Source organism: Oncorhynchus nerka, linkage group LG2 (assembly GCF_034236695.1).
Source record: "Oncorhynchus nerka isolate Pitt River linkage group LG2, Oner_Uvic_2.0, whole genome shotgun sequence".
In the NCBI taxonomy this organism is placed as follows: Eukaryota; Metazoa; Chordata; class Actinopteri; order Salmoniformes; family Salmonidae; genus Oncorhynchus; species Oncorhynchus nerka.
The window spans coordinates 24,839,808-24,853,525 of NC_088397.1; the positions used below are offsets into that span (position 1 = coordinate 24,839,808).

Consider the following 13,718-nt stretch of genomic DNA (forward strand, 5'->3'; position numbering starts at 1 on the left):
AGAAATCCTTTATGGTTGTCGGTTGCCGCTGAGACGATAGAGAGACAATTTGGTATTTTTCCCTGCTCCTACTCCTCTGGTATTGTCCAGATATAGGATGCGGGAGACAAGTTGTTTCATATAAATACCAGAAAATTGCAACAGAAATATACACATACGAATGACACCAAAGATTAGTTGTTTAGTGAGAGTGGGTCAGAACATGTTGATGAGGGTAGTGTGTCTGACCTAAATACAACATCCAACCAACCACATTTCAGAACCCTCAATCACTCTCTCTAAACCTCTCATTAGGTTAAGAGAAAGCAACAAGCAAAAAACTTCTGGATACGATCCCAAACGCCCCATCTGGGCTAAATCTCTAACATCCCTGACGTGGGATTCAGTTAATCACCATCGACCCATTCTAACCCACCTCTGTCCTATCTGCTCTATAGGCAGTCCGGATCAGGAAGCTAGCCCAGCAGATCTCCAACTGTAAGCAGTGCATCGAAAGGTCCTCTGCTCTCATCACCCAGGCCGACCAGACCCTGAAGGAGACGGACCACGCCCGCTTCCTCCAGACCGCTAAGAGTATCACCGAAAGGTGAGCCAGGCCAGCAAGGAGAGAGTGGTAGAAATTCACTACGAACACTGACTAACCATTGGCCATTGGCCATTGGCCATTCACGGTCAATCCAATGTGCAACGTAGTGGGATAGTTGTGAACTAAACCCTCTGGGATATGTGTTTGCGTTAGGGTTTCCATGGCGACCGCCTCCTCTCAGGTCCTGATTCCAGAGATCAACCTGACTGACACATTTGACACGTTCGCTCTGGACTTCACCAAGGAGAAGAAGCTGCTGGAGAGCCTGGACTACCTCACAGGTATAGAGTACAATCAGTTCTGGTTACTAGTAGTGGTGGGCGCCAAAAGTGATAGTTCAACACAATGTATATTTTGGAAATATTTTGATATACTGTAGATTTGTTGCCTATATCATGGTTTTGCTTTATATCATGATATCTACTATATAAAAGCACTGGCAATATATGTAGCTATAAACTATTGTTAAGAGCATGAGTTGGCATCTCTCTCTATAAACATAACCTAAAAATGTGGTTGAATGAACTTAACCTTAACCTTACCTGTGGTCCAAAGTTCATAATGTCAAAATGGTCTTTGTTTTTGTCAATGTTATTGCATGTTATTGCAGTACACATATGAATAGGTTTCTATGAGATCGTTGAAGAGGTTGTTGTTAGGTCTTTGCGATGGCAGAGGGCTTCGCTTGAGCACTGGCTCACTAAGTGAATTAGTCTGAGTCATCGATGTGTACTCACTGGCGGAGGGTGAGAGCGAGAGAGGGTGAGAGCGAGAGAGGGTGAGAGCGAGAGAGGGTGAGAGAGGGAGAGAGATGAGATAGAGAGATGAGTTGAGAGAAGAGAAATATGTCATCAGCCAAATCACACTGTCAACCTCTGAAATATCATCTGGGCTATAAATGATCATTAGCAAACAAAAGCATGGCAATCAATATAAGTCACTAGCCTTCAGTCCTCCTTTAAGAGCCAGAGTACCTTGTTTGAGGTCAAAAGACATACTCAAAGGTGAACCACTGTTATTCCATTGTTATTTATGCCAGAGCACGCATAGCATTTTCCATTCTTACCCTTCTCTAATTTCTCATTAACATTATCTAGCGCCAAGTCCTCCGGGCATCAGAGAAGAGCTCTGCACTGCATCGTACGACACCATCACCGTCCACTGGACCTCAGACGACGAGTTCACAGTGCTTTCCTATGAGCTCCAGTATGCTATCTTCACAGGGCAAGCCAACATTGTCAGTAAGTATCTGGGTGTCGGCAAAAATGCAGTCACACATACCAGAAACACCTTCAAGCACACAGCTATCTTCATAGGTCAAGCCAATGTTGTCAGTATGTATCAGGGTGTAAGTTAAACTACCCTCTGGCATACCAGACACACCACCAGACACACAACGGTATCTTCACATGGCAAGCCAATGGTGCTAGTAAGTGCACAGAACGCCTTGAGAGAACGCTTTGTGCTCACAGAACTCTCTCCTGATGATAACTTTTGTATTTTCCAACTCAAAGCCCCGCGATAAATCAAGTGCAAAGCCAAACAGCTGGAGGACTTAAGAATCAAAACCGAATCATGCGTATCTTCTCACCGAGCCGGTCGACTAGGGCCAATGGGGTGAGCTCAAATCTCAGGATCTCAGCTTGAGTTATTACAGTGTCAAAGGGGACAGAGTGGGAAGGAGAGAGGGAGACAAGCTGACTCGGAGCGAATTACAGTCATAACACGAATCAGTGCTCAGAGCCCTCCTCCCCCACGGATCACGCCTGAACGCCACACTCATGCATACTTCACTGGGCAAGCAATATAAAATGAGGTCAGGGGATGGGAAATATAGCTTCTTAGATGAAGAGAACAGAGGAGGAAGTGCGGATTGATGAAAGCGGACGGCTAGCAAACAAGGTTATAGGATGTCACGAGAATAAATAGGATATGATGTCTCGTATTGTGAGCATCTAACTTCACTTCAAACAATAGCATTTAGCAACAGCTAAAAGAAGAAACTGAAAACTACCAGAACTATAGCTTTAATATTGCAATACATCCCCAGCGTTGCTGCAATTTGGAACAAGAGCTGCTGGCTTTTTCCACGTTTTAATCATGTTGAAAACTCCAGTGCCCCCAAGTTTGAATGCCTTTTTGAAAGTCTTTCGATATCGATATACAAAATGAATGAACATAAATGTATAATAGAAGTCTCCCATGTTCACCCTTGAATGATAATTGAACATAACAATTGTGTCAGATGCTGTCTTTGGAACTCCGTTGAGCAGACGACTCTCGAAGGGCCTTGAAACATTTTTTTTTTCTCCCAAGTCTACCAACATCAGCACTTTTCATGAGGGGTGGCGTAAACCCAATGTGACACGTGTTTTTTTCCCCCACTTCCCCCTCTCCTCATCCTCTGCACACGCTATGTTCTCTTCCCGCTCTAGGTTCACATCCAATCACCAGGTCTAAGCTCTGGGCTGAGGCTGAGGTGTTGTCACAATGTCACATCGTAGAAATGTCTCCGAAAAACATGGCAGAGGAAAACGGGTGACGGCAAACACTGGTCCCATCGGTCTCACTTTAATAACTCACTGTGTTTTCTCTCACCAATGTAAATGTGTGGCGGGCACTCCGTTCCAAAATGGCTGCCGTGTGTGAGGTGAGAATGGCGCGTTTCCATTTCAAATATTAACAAACGTGCGGTACTTTCACAGTGCACTACACATTTACAGCAGGGTAGCCTTCAGAACACACGTTAGACACGATGACGGGGTATGGTGGTACATGGTAGCCTATAGGGAAGGACAAAAAGGTGTAACGGGTTCGCATGATGTCGCGTGAACCTTACGGAGAGTACACGGTGCACTCAGCACGATGGCCACTCTGTCAGAGAATTAAGCCTACGGGCATCAATGTGGCACAGCACAGCTTAGTACAGGCCTATCAATGTACAGCACAGCCAGTCCCATGGAACAGCACAGCCATTGAGAGGCAAATGACCCCCCCCCCCCCCTAACACCCACAGTAACCACATGAAACAGAGTGAAAAGCAAGAGAGTGAACGGCAATGGAAAGGGAATGTGTTTGATCCTAATAAAGGAATCACTATTAAAGGCATAATGCTGCGTTGCATTCTGGCTGACTGTCTTTTTGAACATCACTGGCATAATGGATTGACTTTGTATGATAAATTACCCCTCAATTCCACATGTTTACTACACCCTCCCACCCCAAAGTCCCTTTGGACAAGAAGCATTGTCTGAACACACTGATCATGAATCCTTCCCCTCTCAGTTGGGTATGATTGAAAAGGCCATAGAATGGATTGAGGAAGTGACTGATTGTGGAATTTGGACCACTCCTCTCTATCCTATAGCTCTGGTCTCCTAGGATCACATGAATCGACTTCCTCCCCTTCTAACACAAACAGACTCAAATCTACACCTCTCTAACACTATAGATAAGACTTCGCTAACTAAAAAATACTATATGTCAGGGGGAAATATGGACTTAATTAGGTGAATGTTGATAGTTGGTCCAAGTATGATACTTACCTTGGCTGAGGATTGGCTGTCTCTGAGGCAGGCAACGTAAATCATTTCCTCATTATGTGACAATGAACTTTGCTCATCTCCTGGAATTCGGCAGTTTACGAGTGACCTTATTAATTGAAAATGTTTGCTCTTCAAAGTTTATCAAGGCCACAACACTTCAACAGCAAAGTACGTGTACTGTACATGTGTAGTCTGTGTTGTGGGTCTGTTATAGCCACTCTGTGTGTGTTTATGTGACTACGTGTGTGCAAACGGAGACATATGTGTGTTCACTCATACGCACCAATGCATAGCTGAGTGTGTATGCATGACAAGACGGTAACTGTGAGTCTGTTTCTCCCTCCCAGGCTTGTGTAACTCAGCAGACAGCTGGATGATTGTGCCTAACATCAAGCAGAACCACTACACCGTCCACGGCCTGCAGAGCGGCACCAAGTACATCTTCATCGTCAAAGCCATCAACCAGGCAGGTGCCCGCAGCAGTGAGCCAGGGACACTCAAAACCAACAGTAAGGGCTCCATACATTACGCCATAAGGAAACTTGGCATAATGACATGCAGTTTTAGAGAAGTCTCTTGTGATTCTTAGCTAATATGGTCACAGGATTATGTATCAATACAGTGTCCATATTAGGACAGCATCACATGTCGGGGATGGTCTCCTAATATGGACACTATACATACAGCTGCTGCCTTCATAGCCTATCCTATCCTAGCCCCTTGCTAACTTAACCATGTCTCTCTCCGTCCTCTTCGTCCAGGCCAACCATTCAAGCTGGACCCCAAGTCCGCCCACAAGAAGCTGAAGATCTCCCATGACAACCTGACGGTGGAGCGCGACGAGACGGCATCGAAGAAGGGACACGGCCAGGAGCGCTTCACCAGCCAGAGTAGCTACGGAGTCGTCGGCAACGTTTACATCGACAGCGGACGCCACTACTGGGAGGCCCTGATTGGAGGAAGCACATGGTGAGTTAGACCTGGGTGACCTGATGGACCAATGTCTTGCTCTGAACCACATGGTGTTTGGCGCGTTGGATCTGGCTAGGTAGAATGACAGAGATAGAGGGGCGGTTGTGTTACGCCACTTTCTAAGTAACTTTAAGGCACATTTATACAATGTAGACAGAGAAAGATTCAATGCACATTTAATAAGTATGAGTTTTTAACACTTGGTAAGTGTTCAAAAGTTGTAACGGTTCTCTTCTTCCTCTTCCTCTGAAGAAGAGGTGTAGCAGGGATCGGACCAAGGCGCAGCGTAGTTATAATTCATGGTTCTTTTAATAACGAAACAATACATGAAATAGACTACAAAACAAGAAACATGAAAACCCGAAACAGTCCCGTGTGGTACAAACACTGACACAAGAGACAACCACCCACAAAACCCAACACAAAACAGGCTACCTAAATATGGTTCCCAATCAGAGACAATGACTAACACCTGCCTCTGATTGAGAACCATATCAGGCCAAACATAGAAATAGACAAACCAGACACACATCATAGAATGCCCACCCAGCTCACGTCCTGACCAACACTAAAACAAGGAAAACACACAAGAACGATGGTCAGAACGTGACAAAAGTGTTGAAGTGTTTGGGGTTTAGAGGCTTGTTAACAGTGTCTTCTTACTTCTTTCTCCGCAGGTATGCGGTGGGCATCGCCTACAAGTCGGCCCCCAAGCACGAGTGGATCGGCAAGAACTCGGCTTCCTGGGTCCTGTGCCGCTGCAACAACTCGTGGGTGGTGCGCCACAACAGCAAGGAGCTGGCCATCGAGCCTTCGCCCCACCTGCGCCGCGTGGGTGTCCTGCTGGACTACGACGCCGGCTCGCTTTCCTTCTACGACGCCGTGGGCTCGCAGCACCTGCACACGTTCCACGTGTCCTTCGCCCAGCCCGTGTGTCCCGTCTTCAACGTGTGGAACAAGTGTCTGACTGTCCTCACGGGTCTGCCCATCCCCGAACACCTAGAAGGGTTGGAAACCCAGAACTGAGACCCCCTGGGAACTAGAATTCCCCCTGGCCAAACCAGACTAAGTTGGTTTGGGTTAGGATAAGCCACCTTCAAGGCACTTTGGGCCTCTATGAACTAGCAAAGGTCGTCTTCAATCTTGAATCATCTCAGAAAACGTCATGCTACCACCTCATTTCATTTCATTTCATTTTAGGCACTTTGGACCACCCCTTGGGCCAACGTCAATCACACAGACCACCCTCTATTCATCCACAGAACGCTGTTTGCAATGGGAAAGAAGGAAAAAGCTACGTAGCTGTACAGTTGTGAATTATAGCATTGCCCAACTCCCACATTCATGATTATGGAACCAAAGTAGACATGAATTTAAATGATTTTATTACTATTTTCTTGTGCTTATATGATAGATATTCATTATTGAAGTGTAAGAAATTAGCCTAGATAAATTCCAATATGTACAATTTCCCTTATGTTTACACATTGTTCATACATTATTTATGGTCAGTTTACCAGGGATAGGAGACATTTATACATCTAGGGAAATTATTTTGATGCAATTTATCGATGTTACTTTCTAATCTAGAAAAGGTATTGTGTCCTAATACAGTAATGTGTAAATTATACATATTTTGTGACAACATAATTACTTTCTTCCTTACAGTACCTTAAACCCACAAGTGTAAAAGTACTGTCGCATTTTAGACAAGCAGGGAAACACAACAAATTGCGTCTTAAATTTTTGTCATGTTTTGTCCTCTTTGCAATGGGATAGGTCCTTTGTTGTTCAGCCATGCATGCTAGTGAGAATCTCTCAGGTCTATTCCAAATCCTGTTTTCATCCATGAAAATAATGCAAACTACTTTGTCCTCTCCTGAGTGAATACTGACTTCCTACTCTCTTTAGCAGTTGTCACAAACCTAAACTGAAAAACACTTCCACTTTGTTGTTAGGTACAGTGAGGACTATTACAATCATTTCTCTATTCAGGTCCAGTGGCCGCTGGGAGGTAAATTTCAATGACAACAACCATGCCTCTGGGCATTTGACATCCATATGTCACACAGGGAAGCACCACACTTACAAACTCGGTCATTATTTCACCAAGGTCGATGCCACCACGAGCCACAGCTTGACCTCAGCTTGACCACCCAGTGAACATGAACTCAAACGTTGTATGATAAGTCTCGCCACCACACACAGGCACTCCATGATGTACATATTATGTTCTCTTTTATTCTGTCTTCTTTCGAAAGAAGGACCATCGGGATATTTTACAGACCATCCTTAAGTTTTTAAAGGAACACAATGGATTGGTTCACTCATTAATATGTGTCTTAGGTTTGGGATGATCTGTTTCCTTGTAATGGATGCAGCGATTATCTGCTCTTTAATGTTGCCACAAAAACTGTTTCAATTCAGTTGTGTTTGAATCCGGTGGACACTATTTTAGGAAAGAGGATCGGAATGCTTGTGTCACTGTACAAATATGAAGTAGCATTTGTCGATTGTCAAAGGTTCAATAAAGAAAGATACATTTTAACTTGTTTACTGCCTCCTGTACTGTATATTTTATACACACTGACACACACACACACACACACACACACACACACACACACACACACACACACACACACACACACACACACACACACACACACACACACATACACACACACTGTTGTAAACATCACTTTAGCAATAGTTACCTAATATATCGCTTTTTCTCTTTCTAGAGCCTTGCCTTCCCACCATAAACCGGCCCAACCAGCCATCTATGTCTAAGTTTAGCCTACAAGCTGGTGAATTTATCTTGAGAACTTCCTGTAGACAACAGGGCCTCTTCCTGGTCCGCTAGAGGCTTTTGTCTCTGGTTCACAGGGGCAACGGTGTGACCGGGCAATATGGGCCTTACCCAAAACAATATGGGCCTCAGACAAAACAACAAAGACCTGAATACAACTGACTGGGGTCCTTCCTCCTACAACTAACATACATGTTTGACAACAGTGTTTGGGAAGGTGTGTGTGTGTGTGTGTGTGTGTGTGTGTGTGTGTGTGTGTGTGTGTGTGTGTGTGTGTGTGTGTGTGTGTGTGTGTGTGTGTGTGTGTGTGTGTGTGTGTGTGTGTGTATGTGTGGTACTCCACTGAGTGTCTCAGGGTTGCCATCCCGCTGGGCAAAAACTGTGAAAACGTGGAAAACTGATTGGACTTGCAAAAAGTAATCATTTTAATCATATATATTTTTAAGCTGAATTCAATGACAGGGTGACATCTTTGATTGATTTCACACTTCCATCATTTAGCAGACACTCTTATCCAGAACAACTAGGGTTAAGTGCCTTGATCAATGACAGATTTCTTTTTTTATCTTCACCTAGTCAACTTGTGGATTCAAACAAGCAACCTTTTGGTTACTGGCCCAATGCTCTTAACCGCTAGGTTACCTGCCGTCAACATATCACATTGAATTCACGTTAGTTGACAACTCAACCAAATGTAAATCAAAAATAGATGTTGAACTGACATCTGTGCCCAGTGGGATGGTACAGTGACTCTCGCAGCTCTTACACCAGCCCAGGAAACTGTTAGGATGACATGATTTTCAATGACATCTCTTTCGGTCCCCCGGTAGAAAGGCTTTAGGGATTTCCTGTGTGTTTGGTGTGTTTGTGACGGCATATGTACGTTGTGCATGAGTGAATGTATATGCGTGCATGCATGCATGCTTGTGCGTGCATGCGTGTGCGTGTGTGCAGACAGGTGTGCATGCATATGTGACTGTGTGCGTGCATGTGTGTTGTTCATGAACTTACAGTGACCCTACACATCAATTACTGGTCAGTGGAGGTCATGACTGAGCAGGAGCGCTGTGACATTTCCCTCATGGCTGGATGTTTGGCCAACACACCAGGAATCTTAGCTACCCGTGAGAGAACTGCCCAGAATCACAATCTACAGACACAGGAAGTGAAGGATAGTTGATAAGAGGGAAATAGGAAAAATAACAAAAACAAATGTCTATATCAACTGCCTTCATACAATGTGATAAACATTGTCTGGTTTCATGTGGCTATTTAGTTGTATAGCAAGCATCTACACACATGTCAATAGGACACCCATATTGCTGGTCACGTATTGAAAGGAAAATAAGAAATAGTTGGCCACATAATTATACTTTACATTATGGCACATGATACTCTTTTCTTTAAAGAAAAAGTATTACATCAACTGTGGATGCCGAGTCGAGTCAACTCCATGAATGGCCAGCAGAGGCCAGTATAATGTGAAAAGAAAGTACTTCATCCATAATCCATAACATCATTTGGAAAAATGGTAATCTTGTGCCAATGTCTAACGATCAGGGTAGTGATATTAGTATGATTCATTACAATAGGACCACACATGCTCAGTTGAATCTGTGTAGTCTGGCTCTTAGTATGGGTTATGGTGATGGTTAATATCTCTGATACAGGCGTCCAGCTATCAACATTGATCTGACAGTACTGATTGTGCTTTATCAAAACAACATCTGTGAATTTAAAATACTATAACATAAACAAAGAAAACAAATAAGGGAAAGATCCTATTAATTCACTGAGTACAGCTGTTCCATTAATCAACGTTGGATCCTAATCAAAAGCTTACTAATTCCTCTTACACAATGTTTTGCTTCCTGCCATGTGTAATAAATTGCCTTTTGATTCGCTGTGTGCCGCTGATCGATCATATGAAGGCTGGGAAGCAATTCAATTTGATGATTTAAGTCCTCCTGCAATGGGCACAGTTTTTCTCAAGTTATCTATCTGGATTTTGCCTAAATGCATGGAAATAGAATGAATAGAATGGGAGTCCCCATTCAAGTAAACTATTTGTCAGTTCTATTCATCCTATGTCTATGCATTTAATCCTATCCAATAGGAAAAATCCAGATGGACAACTTTTGAAAAACTGGGCCCTGGGATTACAGGATCATTAGGATAGATAAATGAGAAGGGAGGAGTTTTGGAGTCAGTTGTAAACAAGCATCATTCTTGCTTCCTTCTTTCCTGGTCTGATCAGACATGATCGGATGGCCTAAATGTTCACAATGCGTGATTACAATACACAACAAATGGCATAGCGTGACAACCCTGATTTGCACATAACACCTAATGCACCCATAATTCACTGTGTAAAAACACATGGTGACTTTTCATCAGATTGATATGGTTTGTACCAGCATAGTCAGACAGAGCATGCTCTGTATCCAGTTACACCAGTATTCACCGACAAAAAAGTTAAGAGAACGTGTCAAAGAGGATAGAATTTCATACACTTTCTTGACATCATCATGTCTCAAGTGAAGATGGTAAGGTCTGTAATCACAACTATTAGTATATAAATATGATATCCTCCTATGTTCCCTCCATCAATCCTAATCAGAACTGGGAAGGTATCGGGTCTGTAATCTAACATCCTAATAGTTCTGATGTTCTTTCATCAGACCTAATCATAACTGAGAATAGCGGGGGAGCTCTTTTAGAGTTGGGTCAGAATGACAAATGATGCGGTCGTTTCATCTTAAATCACATTTTCCTCCAGCCCTCTCTCTCCATTTGGTTGAGGCAGCTCTGACAGCTCCTGTATCTGTCTGCACCACTCTCTTACATCCACACTGTGCAAGTTCAATTAAGAGGCAGCTCGCAAATACACTCAATGCAAAGTTATGGCCTCTGTCTCACCTCCAACTGTCTTGCTGTTTCTTTCTTTCTCTCGCTTTCCTCTCTGTCTGTCTTGCTGTCCCCCCCCCTCTCTCTCTTTCCTGTCTGTCTAGCTGTTTCTCTCTCTCTTTCTTCTCTGTATGTCTTGCTCTCTCTCTCTCTCTCTCTTTCCGGTCTGTCTAGCTGTTTCTCTCTCTCTCTTTCCTGTCTGTCTAGCTGTTTCTCTCTCTCTCTTTCCTGTCTGTCTAGCTGTTTCTCTCTCTCTCTTTCCGGTCTGTCTAGCTGTTTCCCTCTCTCCTTCTTCTCTGTATGTCATGCTCTCTCTCTCTCTCTCTCTCTCTCTCTTTCCTGTCTGTCTAGCTGTTTCTCTCTCTCTCTCTCTCTCTCTCTCTCTCTCTCTCTCTCTCTCTCTCTCTCTCTCTGTCCTGTCTGTCTAGCTGTTTTTCACTCTCTCTCTCTCTCTCTCTCTCTCTCTCTCTCTCTCTCTCTCTCTCTCTCTCTCTCTCTCTCTCTCTCTCTTTCCTGTCTGTCTAGCTGTTTCTCTCTCTCTCTCTCTCTCTCTCTCTCTCTCTTTCCTGTCTGTCTAGCTGTTTCTCTCTCTCTCTCTCTCTCTCTCTCTCTCTCTCTTTCCTGTCTGTCTAGCTGTTTCTCTCTCTCTCTTTCTTCTCTGTCTGTCTTGGAATTTTTGGGTTTTCTTCTGTGCATGATTAAGGTTATTATTTTTGTTGTGGTATAATTAAGTATGCCCGAATAGGCCGAATGGGGATGCCGTCCCTGTCACTTCGGCATGGCTTTAGGTATGTTACTGAAGCTACTGGAGGAGTTTCTGTTCGCCGTAGGAGAGAAGGTAGGAGAGGTGGAAGGTAGGTGCATCCCAGATGAATAAAGCAGTGGTGGTACTTCTTAAAGAAGAGCGCCTTGTAGATCGTATGGTTGAGCATGGCGTACTTCTTAAAGGAATGTTTATTCAAGTTACGCCGCTTTTTTCTCCATCAACAAGGGTAACGATTTCAAATGTACCACCGTTTATTCCAAATGAGCTATTGGAGCGCAAGTTATTGCGCTTTGGGAAGTTCGCCAGTTCAATTAAGGTTGTCCCGTTGGGTTGCAAACACCCGGTGTTGAAACAGATTATGTCATTTCGGCGACAGGTGTTTATGTTTTTGGACTCACCGCAGCAGACTTTAGAGTTATCGTTTAATATCAAGTATGACAATAGACTGTATATGGCTTATGCTAGTACGGGTAGTCAACGGTGTTTTGAGTGTGGGGATGTTGGTCATAAGTGACATGTTTGCCCGAAAAGGGAGAAGGCCGAGGGAGGGGTGCAGGTGGTCATCGTAACGCCTGGGCCCACTGATGTAGGGAGAGATGGGCCGACAGCGGTACAGCAGCCACAAGCACCTGTTGTTTAGGAACAAGTTATCCGTGTTGAGGGTACGGAGTTGCAACTTGTATTAGAGGGAAATGTTATGCAGCAGAAAAATATTGTTGTAGAAGGTAAGGATGTATCTGAAGAGCCAGTTCATCAGACTGGTGAGCAGGTGCCCACTATGAGTAATGGGGTAAAGGAGGGGGTTCATGTGGAGCTATGCTCCAAGGGAGTGGAGGAGATGCCCACTACGAGTGCTGGGGTTCATGTGGAGCTAGGCTCCCAGGTAGTGGAGGAGATGCCCACTACGAGTGTTGGGGTTCTCCTCCACTACCTGGGAGCCTAGCTCCACATGGTACAGGAGTGGGTTCATGTGGATGCTAGGCTCCCAGGTAGTGGGGGAGATGCCCACTACGAGTAATGAGGTTCAGGTGGGGCTAGTCTCCCAGATAGTGGAGGAGATGCTTGTTACGCGTGATGGGGTGCAAGTGGGGAGTGTTGCAAGGGATGTGGTAGAGGGGAGTCAGTTGTCTGTGGCCTCAGCTGAGGAGGATCAGGAGAAGGATATCTAATTTTGATATGATAGCAGCTGGTGATGACTCAATTTACGATCTAGAGGAGGTAAATGGGTTTCTGGATCAGACCTTTGGGAAATCTGTCAAATTGGAAGATTATTTTGATGTTTGTGAGGTCAGCTGTGATGTTACAGAAGACGGTGGGGTTAGACCAATTGAGTGAGAAGAAGCGGTTTCGCTTGAGGAAATGTATTACTGCTGTTGCAGCAGCAAAAGGTGGTGGGAAACGTGTTCAGGTTAAGAGAAGAAAAAAGAATAATGATGATGATCATGCTTCATAGGGTGTCTTTTTTCTCTCTTTGGTTTCTCTGTGGTTTCTTCTGCTTTTCTTTTCTCTTTTCTACATGGAGGTACTAAGGGTAGGTTCTCTTAATATTAATGGGGGAAGGGACCGGAATAAGAGGGCTTGGGTATTAGAAGTAATAAAACAGAAAAGGCTTAATGTAGTTTTCATACAGGAGACACATAGTGATGAGGAAAATGAGGTTGACTGGGGTATGTGGTGGGAGGGGCAGAATATACTCAGTCATGGTACTAATTTCAGTGCTGGGGTGGCAATCTTGTTTTCCTCAGGTTTAGGGGTGACTGTGGTATCTACAACAGAGTTTGTCAAGGGTCGGGTTTTATTGGTCAAGGTGGATGTTATTTTCTTATATATATATTTTTAAAATGTTTATGCTCCTAATGAGGGTACAGAGCATATTGCTGTATTTGATCAAATAAAAGAAACCTTAAGACAGTGTGACCAAGAGGGGTGTATGGTTTTAGGGGGGGGACTAGAACAGTGGATTTTACTGTTGACCGCACTGCTGAAGAACCTCATCTGCGGTCAGCCACTTGCCTGTCTGGCCTATTAACTGAGTTTGAGCTTTCTGATGTGTGGAGAGTAAGGAATGCGAAAGTTAGGCAGTACACATGGCTAAAAGTTAATGAAGGTTGTGTCAGTGCAGCAAGGTTA

General features: G+C 44.1%; 1 protein-coding gene across 1 annotated transcript in view; it reads left to right on the top strand.

Annotated features, from left to right (window-relative positions):
• LOC115133023 (E3 ubiquitin-protein ligase Midline-1-like) overlaps positions 1–7,656 on the top strand; it is a 32,019-nt gene extending 24,363 nt beyond the window's left edge. Inside the window, exons 5-10 of the mRNA XM_029665847.2 lie at positions 438–586; positions 740–867; positions 1,684–1,827; positions 4,479–4,640; positions 4,893–5,100; positions 5,781–7,656. Coding sequence (XP_029521707.1) covers positions 438–586; positions 740–867; positions 1,684–1,827; positions 4,479–4,640; positions 4,893–5,100; positions 5,781–6,129 — 1,140 coding nt within the window. The 3' untranslated portion in view covers positions 6,130–7,656. The remainder of the gene's footprint in view (positions 1–437; positions 587–739; positions 868–1,683; positions 1,828–4,478; positions 4,641–4,892; positions 5,101–5,780) is intronic.
• The last annotated feature ends 6,062 nt before the right edge of the window (positions 7,657–13,718 follow it).